The sequence below is a fragment of the Rousettus aegyptiacus genome, unplaced genomic scaffold (genome assembly GCF_014176215.1).
Source record: "Rousettus aegyptiacus isolate mRouAeg1 unplaced genomic scaffold, mRouAeg1.p scaffold_m13_p_1, whole genome shotgun sequence".
Taxonomy (NCBI): domain Eukaryota; kingdom Metazoa; phylum Chordata; class Mammalia; order Chiroptera; family Pteropodidae; genus Rousettus; species Rousettus aegyptiacus.
This window is the reverse complement of record NW_023416284.1, coordinates 176652115-176672153: the sequence shown is the minus strand read 5'-3', so window position 1 is coordinate 176672153 and position 20039 is coordinate 176652115. Positions and strand designations below refer to the sequence as shown.

Genomic DNA, 20039 nt, shown 5'->3' with positions numbered 1-20039 from the left:
CTCTGGCTGTGCAAGAACCACACTAATGTGAAAATGCTGGATTTGGAAGGGAGTCAAGGACGCTGTCGGGGACAACTGAAGGACAATCATGCTGAACTCAGGAACGCTCCAGCACATAGGCTGGAAGCTGTATTTCCAGGAGAGAGCAAGGTGAATTAAGGATGCTCAGAGAATGTGACAGGAGACCATGATACACTACCACCTGCCACACCCTAAAAGTGCCTGAAAGGAAAGGGAAGGTATGGGTGGGCACCGAAGGGGAAGGAACCAGGACTTTATAATGGAGCCATCACGTGCTCCAGCAGAAGTATTTTGCTTCAATGCAAAGTATTTTAAGCTTAGTTCAGAAGTGGGGTTTTTAAATTGCATTTTTTTTTTTTTTACTATATTATCCTCGGGTTGGACTAAATCTATTTAAATCCCCCACCCTCTTGAAGTTATGAGCTTTTGATAGCTGCTGAGGAGAGCTGCTTAGTAAAAGGAGCAAGTTTAGAGGTCTTGATGTGGAAAGAAAGAAAGAAAAGAAGTAGGATAGAAAAACATGTCTTTCTGGCTTTTATTTCTGAAATGGATTTTGGAGTCAGACATAATAAGTTAATTTCCCTTTGCTTGGAAGTGGGTCGGCCACCGTGACCTCATGTTCTCTAGGGGGTGTGAGTTTCCATGTTCATTTTAGCATTATTATCAGGGCTACGAGGGTTAATGCCCGCTATGGGCCACATTGCATTAGTTGTGTGGTCAATTAGAAAGGGTGAGTCTGGGCTGGGCTGGGTGGCGGTAATGGGGTAACAGGGGGCAGGGAGGTGGGGCATGATGGAGAGACAACAGAGAGGAAGCAGCTGCACTCCATCACAGCTAATTCTCCCTCTGGCTCCTTGACTTCATTTCCTAGTCATTTTCATGGACCCATTTGTCCCCATAGGACTACCCTGTCTCCCAGGAAATTTATCTAAGGTTCTAACTCAATTTATTTACTTCACAAGTAGTTTGAATTTGAGTTCTGGGTTTTAAATTACAAAGGCTATAATTTCTGAATACTAGTACCATTATTTGAAAGTTTACTTAAGGTAATATTAATAATTAAGGGATATATTTGATATACTCTACAGATCAGACTCTAAAGTTTGCAAACCAATGACTTAACAAGGCAATAGGAACGTAGAGAAAGGTTTTCCCCTTTCTTCCTTTTTAATGTCTTGTGTAATTATAATAGTGCATGTAAATCTTAAATCTTCCACGCAAGCCCTCGTCTGTACTCTTCTGCACATAGGAATGCATCTTCTATCAAATTGTCACTACTCACAGTATTAGCCCCAACTGCTGTGATGACTGTTATAACACTAATTTAGTTCTAGTAATATATTTGACGTTTGCTCTTGAATTCATGTATAGAAATTTATAAGCCGATGGCTTTAATCGAGTTTGGACTGGCCATTTTTTGTCTTTTCTCTTTCGCTGTAATACTGATCTGCTGAGAATATCTTGTACCCATCACCACAGTCAGCAACGTGCTGACCCCTTTTCTTTAACCACAGAACCAGAGCAAGACTGGCTTTTGACAAGTGACAGGGACGTTGGAGTGGCATGCATAAAATACATAACACTGCTGGGAAAAACGAGAAGAATTCTAGATCAGGGTCACTTCCAAAATGTGCTAAGCCATTAACTTTGCAAAGAAGAAAAGGCTGTGAAGATAGTGATTTTCAGAAACTTTACAGATTTCTAGTTGGCGTATCTCTATATCTAAATGAATCCATACAAATACATAGAGCTCAGTTTACATAATAAACACCTCCCTGGCACTATATTCACAGTTTGTTCTTTTCCTCTTCTATCTTTATGCTGAGCCTCAATCCTCTAGTTACTGATCTCCTAATGCATTAAAATCTTGGATTGGTGCAAAGCTCTATAATTTTTATGACATCCCCAACAGGTATACCCAGTTCTAGAAGCTGCCTACCTGGTGGTTAGTCCTATCCACTGTATGGGCCGTGGAGGGGTGGTCTCTAGTGTTCTGACGAATTCGAGTGGAGTTTTGCTGCTCAATGGTGGAGGAAGTTGGGATACAGAATTCTCTGAAGCATCGTTTGAAGTTTTCGTCCAGAAATGCATAAAGGACTGGGTTCAGGCAGCTGTTTGTGTAACCAAGAGCAATGCAGAAATGCCAGGATACAGTCTGAAAGGTAGTTTCTGGGATTGTTATCAAGGCTTTAATGATGACGTAAATGTGAATGGGAGTCCAGCAGACGATGAACACAGCTACAACCACCAGCACCATCCTGGTGATTCTCCGCAGGTTCCTGTCCTTTTCTTTGGAGCCAGAGAGCATACGGACACTCTTGAGACGTAAGATCATCAGTCCATAGCACACTGTAATGATGAGGACAGGCATGATGAAGGCAAAGATGAAAACACAGATTTTCAGCAGGTTTTCCCAGTACCAGGTTGGGTGAGAGAATGTGAGAGTGCAATCTATGGAACCTAGAGGAAAAGAATTAGAAGGAAGAATTAGCAGCAACATTAATTTTGTCATTAGGGATTAACACTGCTGTTTTGCTTACTAATTTATAGCCTTGACCTAAGGCCAGCAAAGAAAGATTTAAAGAAACTATAGGAGAAACTCAGCTCTCTGTTGATTTTCAGGGAGAGCTAGTTTTATTTTATTTTCCTAAATATCTCATTTTGCTGTCCACTTTGATCATATTAAGCTTTCACACAGTCAACAATTACAGACCTCTCACCATGAGCTACTTCCCCTATGTGGTCTATGTTGATATAAAAAATATAATCATAGTCCAAAGTCTATAAGTCAGCTAATGGATGTTTTCACTTCACTTTTTGATGGGTAAGGTTCATCAACTGATATGAGGTCTGGAAATATAAATTTGCCACATAGGCAGCCACATTAAATTGTGAAACAAGCCTCCACTTAATGTTTTTTGGGTTTAAGCTCTAATTACTCTTGGGAAAGCTATGTTCTTATTTTCCCATAATTCTGATGAACAGAGAAATCAGGAACTAACAGATTATAGTCTCTTTAAAATGTTTAGTAAGATTAAAATTATAGGGAAAAAAATTCCTATTTCGAAATATTCACAGGCATTTTGCTATGAAGAATCATTAAAATTACAGTTTGACTAAGACATCGGAGCACTCCGTAAATTCTGCTTGGCTCCTGACTTCACCAACACAGCGATCCATAAACTCTCCACCCTCAGGGCTGCGGCTTTGCTCACCATGCCTGTATTTGGTCGTTGCCATGAACATTACAGGCAGACCGATGGCTGAGGAGAGGATCCAGTTGCAGACGTTGATGATTTTGGCATTGCGGGGAGTACGGAAATCCAGGGCCTTGACGGGATGGCAGACTGCAATGTAGCGATCGACGCTCATGGTGCAGAGGGTGAATATGCTGGTGAACATGTTATAGTAATCTATGGAGATCACTATCTTGCAGAGGATGGTTCCAAACGGCCATGTTCCCATCAGATAGTTGACACTCTGGAACGGCAGGGTACTGGTCGCTAAGGCATCTGCCAGAGCAAGGTTGAAGATATAGATGTTGGTGGCAGTCTTCATTTTGGTGTATCTAAGAGATGAAGGAAGAGCAGTGGAAAAGTCAGTAAAAGACACCAATATGAAATATTGATGAGCTTTCAATAATAAAATAAATGCAAGGATTAGTGGAAAGCATTTAAGATTAGATGTGGAAGAACTCTTTCTAGTACTAGAGTGGCTACTTATAACCATGTGCCTATGGGCTGAATATGTAATTTCTCTACCTATCAGTTTTCTTTTCCATAAAATAGTTATAACAATAGCTGCCATATTGAGTTTTTATTTATTTGTTTGTGCCAGGCACTGTGACAGGTGTAATAAGCACAGGCAACTGTCAGTCAAGTATCCAGATAATAAGTTATATTAATTCCAAATACATTAAAAGTCAGATATATAGTTAAAATTGTGGAGCAATTTAACTGCAAAAGGGTACATATGTACATGTATGTATACATATTAATGCACACACACACACACACACACACACACTTACACACAGGTTGTTAGGGGGACATAGAGATGAAGAAAAAGGACTAGAAGGGGTAAGATAAGGAAAGAAGAAAGCCATCCTGGGAGCGTAGATGCACAAGTTGGTAGGAGGAATTCACTCCAGGAAGAGAGAATCCAAACACGAGCAGAGAATTGAAATGGCATGAGGTGTATTTGGTCCTGCTAAAGGCTGAAATCTCACCTGGGGGTGACAATAAATTTGATGGAGGAAGAATACAGAGGCCAGTTCATAGAGGCACTTGTATACCATGGTCAGAAAATTAGACTTTATCGAATCATTGATGGGGAAGCTACGGTTGTTCGTTTTGTTTTTATTATTTAATAGCTTTATTGAGGTGTATAATTAAAGTGTATGATTTAATAAGTTTTGACACATGTACACATTTATGAAACCATCATCATAATCAGGATCAGAGATTAGTAAACCACGGCCTTCAGACTCAATTGGGTTGCTGCCTGTTTTTGTAGATAGTTGTATTGGGACACATTCACACTCATTTAATTACTTCTTGTCTATCAGCAGTTTCGATGATATAATGATAGAGGAGTAGTTGTGAGTAAGACCTTACTGTCTGCAATGCCTGAAATGTTTACTACCTTGCTCTTTACAGCAAACAAACAAACAAACCAACAACTCTTGATCATGATAACGAATATATCAATCACCCCAAAAGTTTCCTCGTACAGCTCTTTCATCTTTGTGTTTGCCCTCCCCCCTCCACCTTGTCCCCACCCCCACTGTTCCCTAGGCAGCCACTAATCTTGATTTGTTTTCTGTCATTATAAATCAGTTCGCATTTTCTAAAATTTTATATAAATAAGTTTATTCAGTATGTCCTCTATTTTGCATAGCTTCTTTCACTCAGCATAATTATTTTGAGATTTTGAGACTCATCCACATTGTTGCACGTTTCAATAATTCATTTTTTTTTATTGCTGAGTTGTATTCCATTGTATGAATATGCTGTAACTTGTTTACCTATTCATCTATTAATGAAAATTGAGTCACATCTTGTTTTTAGATATTATAAATTAGGTGTTATGAATATTCATGTACAAGTCTTTGCATGGATGCATATTTTTCCTACTCTTTGGTAAGCATTAAGAAGTGTTCTATGTCTTTAAAGCTGTAGAAATTAGAACTACCCAGTGGAATAGACAAGGAGGTACTGACAACACTAATAAATTGTATCTCATGGTAGAAGAACATACTGCAAATGGATCATCAAATTGTCAAACACGTTTGACATTCCGCATCTACTTAGGCTCATTCTAGTAATGGTGCCTCAGTTTCCCTCTGGGAACCACTCATTTCCCACTCCCAGTCCACCTGCTTTGCAGTGGGCTCCATTACTAGTTCAGGGCATAAAGATGTAAAGCGACTGGTGCCGTGGGGAATGTTTAGCAATGTTTCAATGTCTCGTGTTTCGCCTAGAGTCAATGGGATTATTTGTGAACTTCTGGGGAAAGAGTACATTATTTTTCCCATAGGACTCAAACCTGAGAGGATGTAAAGCACGTAGTTGCTGGAAGAGGCTGTCTGAAAATGGATCCAACCCAAAGAGTGTGGATTTGACTGAGTAAGGGAGAAATCTGTACTTGATACCAGGTCTTCCCTGGATTTTTATTATGTGGCACAATACATTCTTTTTAATCTATGGTTGTATGTTTTTCAGTCACATAATGTTAAGAGTCTAACAACCAAGATGGCTGTTGGTTGGAGGAGATAGTATTACAGACTCATATGCTTAGGGCCGTAATCCAGTGCTGCAGGAGAGCTTATTTGGTTTCAATAAGCCAAGAAGCTGAGTTATGAAGCAAGATTTCATAAACCTCCTCAGGTCTAATATGCTTGATCTGTTTCTTGACTTCTAAAATTCTGATGCCTGATCTAGTCTAATCGTAGAAGTTGCATAACTTCTAGAAAGGCTCCTCCTTTTCAGATTCGGACTTTTTTTGGCTTGCTTTAGATATTTCACTTCCTTAAAGGGGTTTAAAGGGAAAAGGTAGAGAGAGCCATTTAACTTGATGAGATAAACCAGTTTGCTTTTCATAAGGACCCTAAATAGGGCAAGCATAAAAAGCTCATTTAGACAAGACCCCCCGAAGTACAAAAACAAAATGAAAAATGCGGTTTTCAAAATTTTAGAGTAACTGACTTTGAGGCTCAAGAAGTTTAAAAAATTTGATATTGTTTATAAGCAGAAATTTCTCCCCCAATGCAGAATAAAAGCACTTTTTCTAGTTACGCCACTGATTATAGACCAGCGTGATGCGATGCTCACCTGCATTTGTCACTTTCCCTCCCCAGGGAACTTCCATTTAGCATCTTACCTCTAATAGAGTGTTTTATGTTAAATAACCAGGTTCTTTACTGTCAGGCTTATGACTCATCATACTTCTAACCTTTTCATCAGGCTCATCCTAACAGTAGATACTTACTGATGTATGTTTATTTAAGTTAAAAAAACAAAATCATTCCTTCCCCCAGAACAAGATGTTTGTGAAACAAAATTAGGTTAAGATCCTACATCAGAAAAGGAAGAGAGAATATTTATCTATAAAAGCTGTTTCAATTTTATTTATCTATAAAAGCTGTTCCTGTAAAATGCTGTTTAACAGGAACAATGCTATTTAATTATTCTCAGTTTATACAAAGAGTCTTCTTCTAAAGAGAGCCAGTATTCTTATCCCAATTACTCACACTTTGAATCACAGCAAGTAGAGGGTTCAGCAATTTCCTAAATATGTAAAAGAGGATTATACAAAAGTAGAGGTTGGAGAACTCAAATTGCTTCTAGCATATCTCCAAACACTATAATCTAAACGGACAGTCAATCAGAAGAAGCCAGGCAGTCCAGCAAACGTGAGCTTTTCATTCTGTTCTGTTCTGATGCAATGGTATGCAAGTCGCTCCAGAAAAGTTCCATGAACCACCAGAGTTGTAGGAGTCACAGGAATATGCAAAGCAGAGCTAACACACACGTCACAGAGAGAGCTGAAGGAAGCATTATTTTTGTTGTTCAGTTTACCTGAGTTGGTCTGAGCAGAACATTCAGATCTTCACACAGAATCCTTTTTTCAACCTTTGTACCTATTACTTATTTCTTGCTGTGCCATGAATGAGTTTAGTAGCAAAGTGGGAAGTGGGCCTAGGGGAAAGGGAAGGATGTTTATTACGTCCTTGGAACATCTCCCTTAGGCTCACAGAGTGATCATGACTTTGATCCTGCTTTGTCCACTGAGTTGGGGTTTTTCCTATAGTCAGTGGCTCAAGATATTATTTTCTTTCTAATTACCCCATTGAAATTTTCTTAGTGTGTATTTATTTAAATTCGTTCTGGGTGATGGAGAAGCTTATTCGATGTATGAATCCAAATGAATGACCATGCAATTATTATTATTCTGAGAACCTTGAATGCTTGGCCCATTAGAGTGATTATATGGAGCTTCCAAATGCTGTGCTGGGGGAGGAGGTGTTAGAAGCCACTTCATTGGCAGCTTATCTATTCTGTGTTCCATTCACAACTTTTATTTATAAATGTCCTTCCTTTTTTGAGGTTATAAAATAATTCCTATTCATCTTCAAACTCATTCATCATGCCACTTCTCCAACTATTACTACTTACCAAAACATCATTGATTTTGACCAACTTGCCCTAAATGAAGCCATACCGAATACTCATGCACACTGATGGGCTTTGAAAACATTTTTTGTTGTTGTTGTTATTTTGTTTTTAAGTTAATTCTTGAAGTGATGGCTCTATCTCTGTCCAGAAAGAAAACTGACCAAGGGAGCTGGAAAAGAGGAAGAACACATCCCAGAACACAGCTTGTCAGTTCTGTACCTCATCTCACCCTTCACATTTCTCAACCACCTTTTCTAGGAGTTTACAATAGAGCCTTGGGGCGTACAGAAGACTTTGCCTCTTTTGGGGGTGATTTCTGTGCCTGCACGTTTTTATCAAACGAAGTTTTTCTTCTTTTTATCTCCTTTGCTAATATCAGTGAAGAAAAAAGCCAGCTAATTTAGTAAGGATTCAATGAGCATCTTTTATATATGTTGTAGGTACCAGGTCCGGCTGTGATCCAGGCTCGCAGCTAGGGATAGGGCTCTGGATTTAAAGTGTTACATTAATGTAGGAGGGCGCCTGCGTCTAACTTCTAATTTCTTTCACCTCCATGTCCCTTTAATGGCAATTCATGAGAAGGGCATCTTTCAGACAGAGCAAAGAAAAATTCTGCTTTCTTGAAGAAACAGATGAACTTTGTAAATAGAAAATGTGAAGTGAATAACTGATCATATTTTCATGTTTTTATTTGCTACCAGGGAAGCTCAGAGTAAATGTGTGTCTCCTCTTAAGAACTGTATAGAATTCTAATGGTATTAGTATGAAACATATGTCTTAGTACTAATTTCCCTGCTAATCTCATTATTTTCTTCTCTTTTGGTTGCCTAGCTCCCTATTTTCTCCTTTATCTCTTCCATTTCATTTTATTCATTTTCGTAAGGCTCTTTAAATCCTCTTTTTGGAGTTGTAAACTAGGGTGGAGGATTGGGTGAGAATATGTTCATGTTCTACTCCTCTGGGTGAAGGATTGGAAATGAAAGGAAATATGCTTTTATTATGGACAAGAGACTTTGCTTAACTATTTTAAGATTATGCTTTTTGGAAGTGTTTATTTCTTGCTTTATTGTGAACATTTTACTTTAGGAAAAGAATAGAATGTGTCTTATCAGAAATTTATATTAAAAAATCGTGTTTTGCTTCCTCGATTCCTGTATTCTGTGATAATATATATGTAGTAGAGAAATATAGAAATACATTACTCTGCTGAATCCTCTGATGTATTTAAACCATTACAGTAGGATGAAATATTCTTTTTTCGTGACTTTAGATTTTTGATTGTAAGTATATAGATTATTTATCTCTTTAGACCAGATGATTTCAAAAATGGCATCAGAACATCTAAGGAGCTAGAGCTTTTTGGTTCATAGATAACTACATTTTGCTTTTATTATAAAGACTTGTTTTTTAGAACTTAGAAATATCTTTGCTTTCAAATTTGAAAGTTCTAAGAGAAAAGGAAATTTCTTCTGTTTAGGATCTGGGAATTTTGTATATAAAAAAATAATCAAGTATGCATTACCACTAACTTCAAATAATGGTACATCCCTAAGTATTTCTTTACTACTGAAAGAACTAAAAAGAATGACTTCAAAATATGTTAAAGTAATTTTACCAATATTCATATTAGAAAATTACATATGTTGTAGATTTAAAAATTCAGAGGGTATAGTCAGTAAAATTATTACCTATTGTAATTAGTACAAAAATATAAGGCTTCATCTGTACTCTTGATGCTGTGCATATAATCACTCAATATAAGTAAAACATGAGAGTAAGCATGAACAGAAATTTAAAAGAAAGAAAAATAGAATTAAATGATCTATTCAACACAGAACCCAGCACAAGATGAGCACCAGTAAATACTTATTGAGTGGAATTGAATATAGGAAGAAGGGTTTGGGTTATTTTATTTTATTTTATTTTATTTTATTTTATTTTATTTTATTTTGTGGTAGATGAAACAAACTTTTTAAAAGGAAATCATAAGCTTTTAAAGTAAAAATGAACAGGGAATATTTCTTTTTGCCTTGTCAATGTACCGTTAAATGAAAGAGAACTTTATACACAGAAGGTCATGATATGATGAGAAGTAAGATCTGAAAGAGGCTTTCAAGACGACATTGTCTAATCACCTTGCTTTATGATGGAAAAAACCTGGGCACAGAGAGGTATAAAAATGTTTGCTATATTCCCTGGCCCTCTTTTTCTAGGCTCCGTGTAAAACTAATATGGGTCTCCTGTACCATATACTTGGCCATGTGTATTTCTGAAAGCGCATTTCGGATAATGTAGTTTGTCCTAGAAATATCTGGCTCGCTATCTAGCTAAAATAAGGATGCAAGCTCTTTCATCTTCTTTTCAAAGATGACCATGCTGGGAGTATATTGGAAATTCTGAGACATATTCTCAGTATATTAGTGTTGTAATAGAATCATGTTTTTAAATCAAATTTATTGGGGAGACATTGGTTAGTAAAATTATATAGGTTTCAAGTGTACAATTCTATAATACATCATCTGTATAGGTCTTACATTACCATCAGTATAGATGGTGATTTCCATTCTGCAAGTGGATGAGAGTGTCTGTGGCATGATACAAAATGTGACCATCGTTGAAGGCAGGGAAGAACAAAGTTCCAGAAAAGGAGGGAAGAATAGAGGGAGAGGAAAAGGAAGAGAAGGAGAGAGGGAGGGAGAGAGGACATGACTGTGTTATACAGAACACATGAGAAGGTGAGTGAGTCAGAAATGAGGTTTGAAATGTCAGAGGCAAAAGCAAGTCCATGGAAAAGTCTTATAATCACCAGACCTACAGTTTTGTAAGTAGGGATTTGATTTTATCAATATCTAATCAAAGCAGTTCTTTTCTATCATGACTATATTTGATTACATAGTGTAAAATGCAATTATTCATGGACTCTAACTCTTTTATGGCAATTGTTTAAAATAGAACTTATAAGAATTCTTATTTTTAAAAGCATAAATTTGTACCAGTATTATCACATATTTTATGCATCCTAACCTGCTGGATCACATCTTACCTACATGATACATATTTTCCTGATAAATCTGAAAGCTCTTGTGAAAAAGAAACTTGATAGAAATATGCCCAAATTTGATAATCTTCAAAATTTACATGACAATTCCAATATCAATTTGCAAAACTGAAATAAAAGTTTCTGAAGTATCGATAAAAATAAATGAATTCTGATCAACTATCCTAGAGGAAAAATTAAATTATTTTCTATGTTTCCATAGAAAATAATAATGCAAATTTTTTATCAAATGATGAGGCATTCAGGACACATAGAGCCTAAAATTTGGAAAAGCATTACAGAAGTATGGCAGGGAGTTGACTAATAAATTATTTTTCTAGATTTTGTGATGTTTGTAGTATTATTCATCAGCTTTCAGAAATCTGTATTTTCAATGATTTTTTAACCTGATTATTTGCTTTAATTTCTAATTTTTATTTGTAATTTTGTATCATTTTCTTAAAGCTTCAAGTGTGTGAGCTTTGAGCCCCAGCCCACATGTTGTGACCCCAGCCTCGCCCACCAGTCAGCTCTGACTCACAAGGGCTCTGCTTGAGATTCAACCCCGTGATCTCCCCGGCTTCTGCCCTGGGATTTCTGCCGCACAGTTAACTAGCAGGCTCACTTAGGGTGTGCAGCAGGGTGCCTCTGAATGGCACAGTATTTCACAGCTCCGATCACTTCCTACACCCCTTTTTGGGTCTCCCCCATGAAGTTCAAGACCATCTCATTCCTCTCTCTCCCTAGTTCTGCCTGGACACCATTTCTACTCCACCGTAACTATCCAGCAGTACCATGAGGGGTTTTGCGAGGTCTCTCAGAATTTCAGCCAGGTATAAGGTCAAAGCTCTAATTATTTTATATTCACAATTATACACTTGATTTATATCCCCATGAAGAGTTTCACTCTGGAGCGAGTGAGGGAGGTGGGCAAGTGGTAACGGCATGTGAAGTACATGTGAAGAGTTGGACTCTGTTCTGTTTTTCCCTCCTTTCGAATGGCCTGCCTCCAGCCCAGAAAGCTCTCTCTTCTCTCTGTGTGGCAGGAAATCACTATTTTCAATAACTTTTCTTTTCTAACTTATAGTTTCTGATATAAACTGTACTCTCACAGTCCTTTAGGCTGAGCTTTTCATAATCAAGTCAACATTTTAGAATTCATTCAGAACATTTCCCTTTTTTCATATATCTCATCTTCCATTTTCCTTTCATTAAATTTATTTGGGTGACTTTGGCTAATAAAATTAGTGCACAATTCAATAATACATCATCCGTATATTGCATTGTGTGTTCACCACCCAAAGTCAAATCATCTTGCATTTTGAAGCTAATGGAACTCTGTAAGAGAACATATAATCATTTAAAAAAAAAAATCCTTCCTGAGTTCTTTTGTAACCTCCTTTTCCTTGGGACAATAAAGCTCAATCCCATAGTCTTGTTTGAAAGATACAAGAACTGTAAGATAAAATGGAATTATTAAAAGGGAATATATGCATTAGATATTTATTTGTTTGTTTGTTTATTTATTTTTAAGTGAGGCAATGCTTGGTTGACCTTGCAGATTGCAAGGACCTTGTCTCTTTTACGCCTACAGCACCTGGTCTTCTTAGGTGGTCTCCCATCCAAGTACTAACCAGGCTGGACCCTGCTTAGCATCTGAGATCAGATGGGATCGGGCTTGTTCAGGGTGGCATGGCCATGGACTCTGAATAGTAATTTAGTATATTATTTTGTTAAATGCTTGTTCACTCTCTGTTGAAGAAATTAAATAAGCTGTTGGGATATGGAGTCTAGAAGAGAAGAAGGCTGGAGGTGTGAATTTGGGAGTAATTAACATATGGGTTAATAACATGTGATATAAAGACTGGGATAGTGGAAGAACCCTTCGAGGAAAGCACACGTAGGCAAGAGGAAAGAGCCCAGGGTTAAGCCCTAATAAGCCCAGAGGAAGAAAGAAGTAGTCAGAGAAGTAAAGGAATCCAGAGTTGGAGTTAAAGAAACCCAGGGAGAGAAGAGTATCATGGTCTGTGGTGGTCAAATTTGCTGAATGTTGCAGAGAGAGTGAGTGAAATGAGGACAGATATATGTCCATTTGGCAAAATGCACATTATTAATGGCCTTGATAAGTGCTGTAGAGTTGGGGAGGGGTTAGAAAATAAACATGAGTTAAAAAGGCATGAGAGAGGTAGACGGTGTACAAAACACTTTAGAGATGTTTTACTATGAAGAGAAACAGAGAGAATGTGAGTTCAGAAAGAATTTTTAAAAATTGGATTGATCTGATACACTCGAGAATGAATGTATGTGCGTGTGCTATTGAGTCATGTAGCAATGAAGAATTAATGAAGTAGGGGAAAGAGAGGACGCTTGTGTGAGCAATGTCCTTGAAAAACTGAAGGAGGATGGAATGCACAGCACACGTGGATTGGTTGGTCACTTCTTGGTTATCACTAGGAACAAGATTAAAAATATGGGTACAAGACAGAAAAGTTTTGCAGGTTAGGGACTTTTCTGCTTACTTATATTTTTTCAGTGAAATCCCTCTCTTGACCTCATTTTCCATTTTGTGACTTTCGTTTCTGTGTTTTGTTTCAGCTAAGCTTCTAGAGAGGATCCATGGTCACTGCCTTTAATTCTATTGCATACACACGCACAATAAATATTTCTTAAATGAATGAATGAAGTAAAAGCTGTGGACACTGAGGAAAGAATGTGATAGAGTAAGGAATGTGGGAAGTCTGGTAGAGAGGAAAGGAGAAAAATAAATTGAGCAAAGAAACATCTGTCTGGCAGTGTTAAGTGCTCATTTGAGATTTCCAGTTTAGAAAACAGTGTTTAGGGCAATAGATTGGACAGCTCAGTTTTGAAGGAGGGACACCAGATTCAGGGCCAGAAGAATTAAGGGGTCCCAGTCTGAAAGCAGTGGGGATTCTTAAAGGAGAGGTTTTGGAGTGCTTGATGATGACTGGTTCTAGGGTATGACTATGGAAGGCAGGGTAATATTTAGCTAGAATAAAATGTCACCTGTGATCCCAATTCAAACAATGTCTCTTTCATGATGTCTGTTGATCCGTTCCTGTGGGTGTGATCTCTGTAGACCAGCGGTCCCCAACCTTTTTGGCAACAGGGACAGGTTCTCCTATGAGAATCTAACACTTGATGATCTGAGGTGGAGCTGAGGCATGGCTGCAAATACAGATGAATCTTTGCTCTCTCTCACCTGCTACTTCTTCTTTACCTGATGATTCATTTTATCTTAGCTCTCAGTTGGACGAAACATCATCAGGGAAAGTAGGGCCCTTTATCCACAATGCCTATCAAGAATTTCTCTATCATTTTCATAAATTTATGTATGCTCTCCATTGACTTATCGTTTTAATTTGTATTCTCTAACGTAGATGGATCTTGAGATTTTCATGCTAAGTGTAATAAATCAGACAGAAAAAAATTGAGCAACATATGATTGCACTCATATGTGGGATGTAAAACCGAAAGCAACAAACAAACAAGACAAACTCATAGACATAGACAATGGTTTACTGGTCACCAGAGGGAAACGTGGGGAAGGGAGGTAAATAAGGGTAAAGAGGGTCAAATACATGGTGATAGAAGGAGATTTGACCTGGGTGGTGAACACACAATGCAATATAAAGATGATGTATTATAGAATTGTATGCTCAAAACCCATATAATTTTGTTAACCATCGTCACCCCAATAATTTTAAAGAAGATCAAGAAAGAAATACTGACATGGAAAAAAAATATTTTCTAATAGTTGTTCTAGAGGTTGAAGCTAGGAATGGAATCCTGTGCTTGTTCTCAATCATTCATCCTGAAAATGAAACATCGTATAGTATTTACCTGGAACAAGTTTTTAATTTGAGTATTGAAGAAAAGCAAATCTTGCATTATTAATGAACTTGAGAATAAATTCCAACCTTTTGCAGGCTTGCACATGAAATCTTAGTGTTCTGCAATATACATGATGATTATATTAAAATTATCTGTTTTATATTTTGGTCTGTAAGCTTCTGGAGTATAGACCATACTCAATCTGTACTCTACTGGCTGCTTGCCTGAGTGACATGATGAATTCTCCTGCCCTGATTCCCGCATCTATGTATCTCTTTAGATAAGACAGTCCTGTTCATCTTATATTCTCAAGGGATTCCACCCTTACCCCCTCACACACACATTACCACAAGAATAAATTCTACTTTCCCATCCTATGTCACCTTACTGCTCCCCATATTGATCCTCATTTTTATGTCTCTCCTATCACCAGAGGAGAAGAGGGGATGGCATGTAACAATGATGAGTTCGAGTAGTAATGAGAAAGGACAAAGCCTCTGTCAGGGAGCTAGCGTAGTTGCTAGCAGACAGGTGTGGTATTCCTTTGTGGAGCATAATTCTTTAGAGCATCAACCTCAGATGAGGACTTTCTGTGACCATAATGTAACAGGGATGTAACAAGACAAAAACAAAAACAAGACAACTTTATAACCAAGCCCGAACAAAGATAAAACCGAATTACCTGAACCATAAAGATGCCAAATGTCTCCCTCTCCTAGTTAACATTAAGTGACCGCTGCCGCTCATTCAATGACAACTCTAGACCTTCTCCATTAATTCTGCCTTCTGGATAAATCACTAATCCTCATGCTTCAAATTGTTCTTGCTTTGAGACAGCACCCTATCCAGTCAGACCTCTGCTCACTTGAATCCTCTCCTTAACCACCAAACATGAACTACAGTCCCTGTGGTGGTCTGTCTCCTGTGCTGCTGCAAGCTTAATAAGCCTGATTTTTATTGGCTCCAAGTCTATTCCCGGTGGCTTTCCACTGGCGAGCACTAATAGCAGAGTGTGCTTGGATCAGGAGGTTGTACCAGCAGCAGCGGGCCAACAGCAATCAGCAATTGGAGGGAACGGTTAGGAATTTTCCAGTGATGTCCACAGATGGGTACAGGCCACCTGAAGGGCGTCATAGCTACAACAGCTGCCTGCAGCACTGCAATCTCATCAAATGTATTCACTCGACGTCTCTCTGTAGCAGGCAGAACCCAATCTAGATGAAGCTGGGGGCTACGAAAGGTTGTATTGGATACCATTTTATCTGTTATTTTGGGGGGGCTGCTCCCCTCTTTCAGAGCACATAATCACACATTCCAGTCTTTCAAGTCCTAGTTGACTGTGGTCTTTAGAGCTGTATGTCATTAAAGTAGAGACCTGCTTGCTTGATGCTAACCAAGTGGTTTCTATTTATCGGGCTTATCTTCAGTGTCTTCTAGAAATATTTTTTATTTTAACATCTAAGTGCAAGGGGTTAAGGAACAGAAAGCCTGCCTTTTCAGGCAGAGACATTCCTGGTGATTCTTGAGTCATACAAACTGTTTACTGAGTCTTAAAAGCAAGGACAGTCCCATTAAACTGCTATGAAACTACAGAGAAGTGAGTAACTTAAACTACCTTGATTTTATGAATTTTCCCCCAATTTGGCCTATTAATCAACTTAGGGTAAAACACTCTCACATAGTCTAGTATGAAAAACACTGGGTTTGGAGTTAAGACACATAAGTCTTGGCACTGTTTTGTGACTGTGATCTAGTGGCTAAACTTTACTTTCCACGATTGCAAAAGGGTGATTATATTACCACTAAAAATCACTATTAGAACAAATGAAATGACCATGGTTATAGATGCTAATTTTTTAAGGGTTATAACAATGGCCAACATTTACTGAATGTTGATTTTCTGCCAAACTTTGCTGTAAGTAGTTTAGTTGGGTTTTCTTATACAGATTTATGAGTGGCATATTATCACTTCTTTTGTAGATGAATAAACTGAGGTTCATGGAGATTAAATAACTTGCTCAAAAATAACAGTGCAGAGGCGCTGTCTGTTATAGTTTATGTTCTTTGCTCTTACATTGCACTGCTATGACAAGCACCAAGTAATATAAGCTATCTGTATGATAAATAATACCTTTTATAAAGTACCGTAAGGTTTACAGATACTTCTACATACATTTGTGTAACCTGATGCTCATAAAAATCCTATTAGTAGCTACAACAACTGTGGTTATGTCCCTATTTTAAAGAGAACTGAAGTTTAGAACAGTCTTCAAGGACAAAAATGTTTCACATTGTAAATTTGAAACATCTGGCTGTTTGTTGCTATGCAAGCAAAATGCCTGGATAATTTATTTTTTTGTGTGGTTTTTATGTGTGTATGTGTCCTATCGATATAACCATTAACAATGTTTAATAATAACACCACATGTTGGAGAGAGTTATGTATATCAGCATCCTGGGAAGGGAGTTGAAATAAGAATGTTTTCACTACTTCTGAGTTTCACAGCAGAGATTTTTAATTAACATCCATGAAGACTTAATTTTAAATTTTATTTGTCAAAACTGTGGATGAGCCTTCCCTGTTTATCCTTTTAATGTGTCATAGCACCCTTTGATATCTAAATATTTTGGCATTCAATTAATTCCAGCAACAGTAGCTGCCCAAAACCTTTAGGACCAACTGAAGGATGAATAAAGGCACTGACTGCAGTTAGTTCCTGTAGAGCTTGGCTTATATAAATTGTATATTTGTGACAAGTGTTTCCCTCTAAGAATTATACAATTCCTTATAACTACCATGCTGACATGGGATTTTTCTAGGAACAGAAAGCAGTTTATGGAGATTTTTTTTCTGAGTAATTTTAGGCAGAGAGGTTTTTGGAAGGTATTTTCCTTCCCCTGTGGAGAATTCAATAACACTTGTTAGGAGAAAATATGATTCATGAATAAACCCATAATCTGCAGAAGCATATGAGTCCCATTGGTTTTTAAAATATGAAACTTTAGTGTTACGGTGCAGTCAGGGTTATTAAATCAATTAGAATTGTTTTCCAACTTGAAGTAGACTCATTGGTACTGATAACATTTTGAGTTGCAAATTAATGTGTGTAACTGTATTTTAACAGGAAAACTCCAAGTGTGACCTGGATTTGTATTTTAGTGAAAAAGCACTATAATACAACATTTTATTGCCTTTCAGGATCACCTACTACTTTTGAAATTTTATCCATTTTTATTTTCATATTGTGTGTTTTTTTTCATTATAGCATTGCACATCCGTTTTAAAAAATCTGAAGGATATAAAAAAAGTAAAATATGAATCACCATAACCTTAACAGGTAGAGACGAACAGACATTTTTTGTTTAATATTCTAACTTTGTGATCAGAGTCATACATTTCACATTTCTTCTAGCTAAAGGTAAAAATTATCTTAGACTTTATATACGAAATCGGACTTCTAAAGAAGTATAAGCACGTTCTTGCTTTTCATAAAATTCATTTCCATTTTTATAATTACTTCTTTTCACTATAAAACCTCCTCCGTGTCAACAGTGAGTCAAACATACATTTTTTATTCTAATTTTTGCCCAGTACTGTGCTAGGCAATGCTTCTCAGCTGAGACAAATCCCTCTTCCCTTGGAGAGAATTTATTTCTGGTAAGAAACCAGAAAGAAGTGTTTTTAAAACAGTGTGTTAGATATTATGGAAAGGTAGGGCACAGGTGATATGGTGATGTTGAAAGGAATACTTAACCTTCATTTAGGTGTTAGGAAAGTTACAATTATCAAAAATTTATTTTGTTGCATGGAGAGTATCCACAAAATATTAGATTTGCTTTTCAGGGTCATATGGCTAGTCCATGCTGCTGAGGAAGGATTTTGTATCTCATGGTGCTAATGGGGGTACAACCTATCAATAAAGAAAAAATTATGAACAGCTCGTCAATTAGGAAACACTCTAGGAAGTAAGATATAGAAGCTACGATAATAGGCCAATCAGCAATCTCGATGAAGCATCAACTGGCTTGAAAATAAAAATCTCACCTCGATGCAATTAAACAACAGTTTTGAAAAACCTGAAGTTTTAGGGTCCTGTAGATCTTGATTCAGGTCTTAGTATCATAATTTGCTATCTGGACAAATTTAAGCTTATTCTTTAAATTTTCTGAGTTCTATTTTCCTTATTTATAAAACTTGGAAAATACTAGTACCATCCTTAAATGGTTGGTGTAAGGAGGATAATTTTTAAAATGTATTCAAGAATTGTTAGTATACAGTCTAGCATATAGTAACTTCCAATAAATAGTAGCTCAGATGATGATAATGATGACCATGTTTCTAATAGGTTTCAAATTTAATGAGACAGACACTATTCTCCAACAATACATAGGTTACATGTTTATATTTATAAAAGTGTTATTTTTGTTTTGCTTGCACTAATAACTCTAGTATGTTTTCTTATATGTGCTAAAAATAACTGATCACCCTCATCTATAATTGTTCTGAAAACACAACTATTTTCCTTGACCAATTATCTCCCTCCATAATATTTTAATTTCTTCAATTCCACATTTTCACTGATTTTAACTAGAATGTCGACCAGTCCAATATATTTCCAATGTCAACTTAACTTCAAAAACTGTGTGAACAAAATGTCTCAGCAATGCCAAAGCATGGTTTCTATTTTTATACTAGATTTAGAGTCGATTTTTTGACAGGAGATAGATAGATAGATAGATGATAGATAGATAGATAGATAGATAGATAGATAGATAGATAGATAGATAGATACATAGATACATAGATAGATAGATAGATAGATGACAGATAGATAGATAGATAGATAGATACACACATACATACATACATACATAGATAAATGACAGATAGATAGATGGTAGATAGATATATGCATATATTAATGTAAAATATGTTTTAAAAGGCAATTAAAGCAAGTGTATGTAGACAGGCATCTTCATCCGTTCACACTTTGTGTTTCTAAATTGTGTAGAAAATAACACAACTCTTTGTGGAAACTATCACTGATGTTTATATGTTAAAAATTGTTTTATTATATTTACTTATCAATTAGATTTGATATTCAATATTACTTTATATTAGTTTCAGGTGTACAGCCTAGTGATTAGGCATTTACATAATTTATGAAGTGATACTCTCGATTAGTCTAGTACCCACCTGGCACTATACATAATTATTACAATATTATTGACCATATTTCTGCTGTACTTTATACCCGTTTATATATTTTAATATATGCTTTATGGTATTGACTCATGTACCAATGTCTTTTGTGAAAATGTGATGTATTTGTTTGTAGGCAGAAAACATCTTCATTCAGAGTGATACTCCTTTTTCAAAAGATGGCAGCAATTTCTCCTTTGATTCTTATATTCTAGGTTCTATTTAAAGGACAGTGATTTTAAAGAACAGA

General features: G+C 36.8%; 1 protein-coding gene and 1 pseudogene across 2 annotated transcripts in view; both read right to left on the bottom strand.

Moving 5' to 3' along the window:
* OPRM1 (opioid receptor mu 1) overlaps positions 1-20039 on the bottom strand; it is a 50921-nt gene that overhangs the window by 16774 nt on the left and 14108 nt on the right. Inside the window, exons 2-4 of one of the 2 annotated variants that reach the window (XM_016156332.2) lie at positions 3237-3589; positions 1961-2481; positions 1122-1606 (exon numbers count right to left, since the gene is read on the bottom strand). In XM_016156332.2, coding sequence (XP_016011818.2) covers positions 1526-1606; positions 1961-2481; positions 3237-3589 — 955 coding nt within the window. In that variant the 3' untranslated portion in view covers positions 1122-1525. Of the gene's footprint in view, positions 1-1121; positions 1607-1960; positions 2482-3236; positions 3590-20039 lie in introns of those variants that run through there. The other variant, XM_016156331.2, reaches the window with a different exon arrangement.
* Positions 12320-12438, bottom strand: LOC118604049 (annotated as a pseudogene).